Genomic DNA, 7,633 nt, shown 5'->3' on the forward strand with positions numbered 1-7,633 from the left:
TATATATATATATACATAGACTCGCATTTATTACACCTAAACTTGATTAAAAATATTATGTCATCCTTGAGATAAGATTTTATTGTTAAAAAAATAATCAAAACCCTTCATCAGCATGCTTCACCATATTTTTGTATGCTAAGATTTGTTTGAATTATTGAACAAAATTTAATTCCAATTGAGCAAACAAACAACAACAACAACAACAACAACAAAACCTTAATCCCACTACGTGGGGTCGGCTACATGAATTCTTTTTCTCCATTGCGTCCTATTTAGTGTCATATTTTCATTTAGTTCCAATAAATTAAGATCATTTTTTATACAATAAGCCCAAGTCTTCCTAGGTCTTCCTCTGTCTTTCTTAACATAAGTCGAATCTAAAACATCTACTCTCCTAATTGGATTATCAGATGGTCGACGTTTAATGTGACCAAACCATCTAAGATGACTCTCTCTAATTTTGTCCGTCACTGGATCTACACCAACCCTATCTCGGATATATTCATATCGCATTTTTCCTCTTAAGTGTAAAGCCACTGATCCACCTAATCATTCTCATCTCGGCAACACTTAACTTAGTATTATGCTTCTCTTTTTGAAGGCCAACATTCAAAGCCATAGAGCATTGCAGGTCTCACCACCCTCTTATAAAATTTTCCTTTTAGTATAAGCGGTACTTTTCTATCACACAAAAGGCCCGAAGCATTCCTCCATTTCAACCAACCAACTTGAATTCCGCTATTAACATCCCCATCTATATCATGATCGCTTTGAACAACAAACCCAAGATATCTAAATCGTTCACACTTTTCATAATTGATCATCCAAAGTTACACTTCTGTCACTAGAGCTACTACTACTAAAATTACATTCCATGTATTCAGTTTTAGTTGTACTCAAATGAAGGCCTTTGGACTCCAATGTAGACCTCCATAATTCAAGTTTTTCTTGGGCTTTTTCTCTCGTTTTATCCACGGGAAGGATATCATCAGCAAAAAGCGCACACCAAGGTACATCCTCCTGTAAATGTCCAGTAAGGTCATCCATAACTAAAGCAAAAAGATATGGGCTTAAAGCCGATCCCTGAAGTGTAAACAAAATGGAAAAAAAAAAATTTATACAAAACGTACATTTCTAATCGTGTCAAACTTGCAGGGTATTTTGAGGACAACATATGCATGACTTAATTATACTGTGAAGAATGTTTTTGAATAATTCAAGGAAGAATACAAAAAAATTAGAGAAGGTGATTGTAGGTATGTTACGGTCCAATTTTTGGCCCTTGTTATGGTGTAATTTTCTGCCCCCAACAGCTAGCTGGCTTTTGGGGGTAAAAGCAACTAAAAAATTTGATTATTATGCCGCCTGTCAACTCATCGACAGTGCTCTTATAATGGCCAGCCCAATGGCTAGCCGGCTGTCGGGACAAAAATGATAAAAAAATGATTTAATTATTATTGTCACTGGTAACCTCAACAACAATTCCCTGACTTCTAATATTTGTGGTTAAAGAGACTAGTGACAATGTCATTTTTTATTTTTTTCTTTTTTAAATGTGAAGCACTTAAAATCAAAAAGATGAGAGTGTCGGTTTTTAAATTTTCTCCTTTTTATAAGGTTTTATGTGGTTATAATTAGGAAACAGGAGTGGCATGCATGAAATGTTGCCTTGATGGATAATTTTCATATACTTCATAGCTAGCATGATCGGTCATCACATGTATACTCAGATGTTGTCTTAATACAATATGCATAACTTGCAAATTATAAAGTCTTCTTTATTGTCTTATTTCCCCCTTGGAAAGTTTAGGTTTGTTCTTACATTCTTGTATATTCTGAGTTCATTTGCCTTTTGGGTTATAGGGAGAACATCATGAATTCCTTACAGATCTTTCCTGCTATCTGAGGAAGTAGATAATTTTTCTATTCCTCTTTTATAATTAACCAAAATGTTGAATGATGATTGGATATGGATGTAATGTCCTCACTGTAGACTATTGATTGTCCATTAACATTTGTACTCATTCGCTGTTTATGGTTTTATCATTTGCTAGGATCTTCATTTCTTATTCGGTAGAAATTCTGAGGGTAACATTTATCAAACATGAACTCTTTGTGGATGTTGGTGCAGAACATCCTTTTGAAAGGAATAATAACTACTGCTTTCTTGAAGAAGGATATGGAGGGATTAGCAATTGATTAACCTAGTGCGTTCTAATTATTATTTTCTGACAGGATCAATGTTTCTAGATTATCTTAAGAATAATTTTAATACGTTCCTTATTAAAAATAGGCTGTATCATTATGTTTTTGGAGATCATGCTTGAGTTAAAATTTTTTATTTATATGTGAGCTTGAAGAAACTTACAATTGTAACGGACCTAAGGTCAAAAGCCTGCAAGTCTTTGGGGCTAAGGGTGATTAGCAGAAATAAAATAAGTATGCACTTTTTTTGAGCTGTCTTTATGCCATATTCAAAACCCATCCATTCAGTAATCTACTTTTTTTTATTCAGGTGCTTCTTCTTTGGTGATATTTCTTCAAAAAGAGACCCGGAAGTTTATATAAATCACATATTCCGACTATATGACTACTTCCTTGAGAATTTTCATCAGTCAAATCACCATGATAGTGGTAGAAATTCTTTGGTACCTCTGATTATTAACACTGCTGGGTGGGTGAAAGGTAATTTTTCTTTGAACTATCCTAAATTGCTTCAGGTTTAAATTTTGCAGAATAAAATGTCTTTAGCCAGGGAAAACTTATTAATGGCTGCTCAATGCTAATTTCTTCATTTAGTCTGTGGTAATCCATTCCTATTATTTTAGGTACTGGATTTGATGTTTTGGTGGAACTCTTGAGATATGTTTCTCCCACTTATGTTGTTCAAATACGTATATCAGCTGAAAGTAAGAATCTTCCAACTGGTGCATTTTGGTCGAGTGATGAGAAAAATGGGCCTTCAGAATTAATTGAAGTACCCGCAGTATTCACTGATATGTTGATTCGATCGTGAGTTTCTTCTTTTTAATGTTAATTTTATTCTAAATTGTATTTTATTTAAGAAACATCTATGTGGAATTGGTTGTGAGTTTAGGATAATTTGTGTACTTTTTATTATTTTTTTTCTTGATCTGAAGCCAGTTTCTCATTGCCTTAAGCTTGGCTCAATGTCATTAATTCGATCTCAGGCTGAGTTGGGTTCAGTTATAAGCTGACTTGATCAAACCTTGATTTGATCTTGACCTCACTCATAAAGTTCAATTCAAGTTTAATTGTGTTGGCCAAAATTGAATTTTCTCTTAATACAAATTCTTAGTCTAACATATAGGCATAGACACGACTCATTAACTTAAATTCGAGTTTAATTGTGTTGGCAAAAATTGATTTTTTTTTTCTCGTATTACAAATTCTTAGGCTAAAACATTGATATTATATATATATGTATGTATGAATTTTGACATTAATTCAAATATTAACACATACATAATTATATGTATGCCTGCATTTATAGATGCATGTCTTACATGATATGCATTTTGATTAGAGGTTTAGCTAGCTCAATTTTTTTAGGCTGGGATCAATTCAAGTTCAAATTGAGCTACATCAAGCTCGATGAATTTGATTCCAGTTAGGGCCAAAAAATTGATCTGATTTTGATTTTCAATCTTTGAGGTGACTTCACAGCCTTATCAACAATAGATTTGATGATGAAGAAAGTTCTCACACTCATAGATTGTGTATTCCCAGGCAAACAGGAGGAAAAGGATGAAACAGAAAGTAGCAGAATATCTTTCTGGTAATAGAAATCTGTAAAAAACTGTTTACAACCTACTTAAATACCCTTTTATGCCTCCTCCACTATATTACTAACGGTAAGTATTAGTATTGCTATGAAGTAAGATTATGAGTAAGTAATAACACTATAGAGAGATTAACGAAAAAAGTATATTTTGGTCTATTCAAGGTCTCAACTACACCAGATTCCCCTCGAATTTAGAAGAACTCCTCTTGAGTTTGGAGATGGCAACGTCATCCGGAGGATGGTACTCTTAGATATCCAAAATGTTGAATGTAGGTGAAATTTTCAAATCAGGGGGTAAAGAAATGATATAGGCAGTCGTTAAGCTTTTGTGCAATTGGAAATGGACCCAATTTTTGCGGTTGTAATTTAGATTAGGTGCCAGTTGGAAGGTGTTCCTTCTGTAGATAAGCCATGACCAAATCTCCAACTTTGAATTTGTTAAAGCGCCTTTTAAGATCCACCTGTGATTTCTGTCTAGTTACTTAGAGAGAGTTTTCCTTTGATGTCATAAAGCATTGTAGTGAAATATGTAGCTAGATGTTCAGCAGATTTGTTGCGAGCTTGAGGAAGGATAGCGAGGTCTGCCGTATGATTCGCTGCTTTGGTATAAACTATTTTGAAGGGAGGCTTGCCCATGGACCGGTTAGACATGGAATTGTTGGCAAATTCTGCTCTACTAAACACTTCATCCCATTGCTTGGGGTTTTCTCCTGTTAGACATCGAATAATATTTTTGGGAGTATTGTTAACTACTGTTGTTTGGCCATCAGTTTGAGGATGGTAAGCGAAGCTCATTCTAAGTTCAGTATGTAGACTTTTCCACAATTTCATCCAAAAATAACTAATAAATGTAACATCACGATCCGATGTAAGACTACAAGATAATCCATGGAGACGAACAATAATTGCAAAGAATAATCTTGCAACATTAAGAGCATCATAGGTCTTCTTACAAGGAACAAAATGTGACATTTTAGAACAATGATCGATCATGATCATTACGGAGTAAAACCTTTTTTAGTTTTTGGAAGCCCGAGGGTGCAGGTTTTGATTGGGAGAAATAGGGAGAGGTGGGCTGGCTGTAGGTTATGGTAGGGGGGAGTGTAGGTTTACGGCAGGGAGAAACAGGGAGGTTGGGCGGTAGTGCTTTGAGGGGTAGTTAATGATATCAAGAGAGGCTGGGGTTGTGGTGGCTGCAGGAGAGACGGATGAGGGTAGCGGTATGGAAACAGGGAGAGGGATGTGAGGTCTGGCAGCTGGAAGCAGGGAAGATGATGTGGGGGCTGGCAGCTAGAAGCAGGGAAGATGGCAGCGAGCAACGGGAGGGCGGAAGCAAGCAATAGAAGGGAAGATACACATCACCTTGGAGTGCCGAAGCACCACCAACTCCTCGGATATAGCCCTACAAAAGTGAAAAAGATTCCACACAAAAAATCTGAAAGCAAACACTACAAAGACTCCAAAAACTCTAAGCATAACACCCCTATTTATAATGAGAACTATGACTTGTTTTAGGCAATGTTTAAAATGAGAAAGAAAAATAAAAATAATAAGAATTCAGAGTAGGCAAGGATGAATAAACTAATAGAAATTCAGATTAGGCAAGGATTAGTAAAATAAATCAGAATTTATAATCAGTAAGGACTTGTAATAAAAAAGTACGAGGAAGGAAAAAGTTAGGGGTAGAGAAAGGAAAGGGAGAGGTGTAGGGTTGGCAGCCCCTCCCTTGCGGACCTGCCAGTCCAGCAAAACTGGACTGAACTCTCCAATCCAGTCTATTGTGGCCCTTGCGGACCTGCCAGTCCAGCAAAGCTGGACTGAACTCTCCAATCCAGTCTATTGTGGCCCTGACGTCAGTCTCTTGGGGTTGGGAGAGCTTCGATTTCATTGGTCGAAGCTTCCGGTTCTTCATCTGCAATCTGAGCAGCACCGGGATCTCACTGGCACCCGCGGGTCTTCCTAGTCAAACTTCGGTTCTTCCCCAACTTGCGAGCAAATGTCCATATCGATCTGTCCTCCCGAGGCCATGGGCCACGCTTATACCGCTCGATCTTCCCAAGGCCATGGCGTAGATGGTACAGTGTTGACCTAACATACCATCGGTCACATCTGTCCTGTTTCTGGAGTGGGTGTCTGGGCCGTCTCATTTGATGTCATCACTAAAATTGGTCCCACTGACGCCTCTCTGCCAATAAGGACTCCTGTGATCTCAGTCTCCGTCGAGGGAAGTAGGATGATGTGCTTCCCATTCTCGGTGAAGGAATACATGTTCCTGAATCCATTGTCGTCAGTCCTCCACTCAAATTTTCACGAATAAAGAAGTCATTGCTAATTAAGTCGAGAAGTTCGGTGCCTAAAATGTGAATGTTTAGAATATGTCAAAACTATGAATTATAGATTGGTAAATAATTATATGAGAGGGATGGTTGAAATATCTTTGGAAATAGATTAGTGAAAAGTAGACTTTGAGTCATTTATGAATGTACAACTAAGGGGGGTTCAAGATGCATTGATAAAGTTAAGGTTGATGAGTTAGGAAGGAAAATAGCAGTTTAAAAGGTAACATGTGCACAAGTTATGCAAAATTATATTTGCGTAATTATAGTTAAAACACTTCATGTAACACTCAACATCAGCACATAGAGAATGGGGATTCATAAATTGATTGATACAGTTGGGATGAGGTTGAATTTGGTTTTATTATGGTGGTGATGCAGAAGTTGTTAAGCACTGAATTTGTTTGATGAAGAGTAACATTGGCAAATGATCATTTTGGCTCAAGGGGCCAAATAGCATATAAGGATCTCTATTGTGATATGGTCATTATGGATACAGGCTATTGTTCTCAGTATTGTTTTACCAAAAGCTTGCATATACAGTTTTAATAATTATGAAAGATTTAAATTTCAGGTATTTTATCATTTTTTAATTGGATTCAGAAGAGCTGTTGAAGGCTTACAGTTGAACTGTATTTAGTTTTATTAATCTGAGCTAATCAAGCCAAGCAATGCATGCGTGTTCATCATCAGAAGTCATCAATTGTGGCCTGAAATGAAGAATTGAATGGATGTTTAATTACACCTATCTGGAAAGTTTTTCAATTTTTTTTTTAATTTTAGCTGTTGCTGCAATGAGAGAAGGATAGCTGGTGCAATGAGAGACGCTGTGGAACTTTTGAATCATTACACGAAAGCCATGTAGTCGCATTATTTATGAAAAATGTGTAATTTTGGGATGTTGAAGGCATTATGATGCAAGCAAGGAAGATTAATGGGTTATTGATGCAGATCTAAGGTTGGATCTGCTATATTTCCAAATTCTAATGCTGCTGAACATGATTTCTGATACTTGATTCATATGTGAAAGGAATCAGAATCTTTTCACAACCCAATATTGTTCTATACCTCATTACCATCTTCCCATTGCCTTTAAAGTTAACGAAAATATGATTTTTTTTAATGCAAATTAGATGGCATGTCAATGTACCAAGCAACTATCAAGGTGTTTTTCAGTATCTAAAAAATAACTTTTTTAGAAAGCTTTAGGAGATGAAATGACTGTTCTTTCTGTAAGTTATGATCAAGTGCACTTATCATGGCTTTGCTTGTTTCAATAAAAAAATAATAAGCACTTCAATTGTGATTCACTGCTTATACTGTTTTGGAAAAGCTGTTGATATATGACTCTTCTAGATTGTTTGATCTTGATTTCGGCCTACTTAATTTCTGCATAAATCCAGAAGTTCATTTTGTTGGTCGTTTGACAATGAAAGATGCTGTCATATTTTGAAGTTATAGTGAGTTTTTGGGGATAATAAGACTATAT

At 36.1% G+C, this 7,633-nt stretch overlaps 1 protein-coding gene across 2 annotated transcripts in view; it reads left to right on the plus strand.

Annotated features, from left to right (window-relative positions):
- Positions 1 to 7,633, plus strand: part of LOC110020337 (polynucleotide 5'-hydroxyl-kinase NOL9) — a 60,587-nt gene that overhangs the window by 5,029 nt on the left and 47,925 nt on the right. For both annotated transcript variants that reach the window (XM_020718401.1, XM_020718402.1), the window contains exons 5-6: positions 2,519 to 2,688; positions 2,832 to 3,015. In XM_020718401.1, the coding sequence (XP_020574060.1) occupies positions 2,519 to 2,688; positions 2,832 to 3,015 (354 nt within the window). The remainder of the gene's footprint in view (positions 1 to 2,518; positions 2,689 to 2,831; positions 3,016 to 7,633) is intronic.

Source organism: Phalaenopsis equestris, unplaced genomic scaffold (assembly GCF_001263595.1).
Source record: "Phalaenopsis equestris unplaced genomic scaffold, ASM126359v1 Scaffold000094, whole genome shotgun sequence".
Taxonomy (NCBI): domain Eukaryota; kingdom Viridiplantae; phylum Streptophyta; class Magnoliopsida; order Asparagales; family Orchidaceae; genus Phalaenopsis; species Phalaenopsis equestris.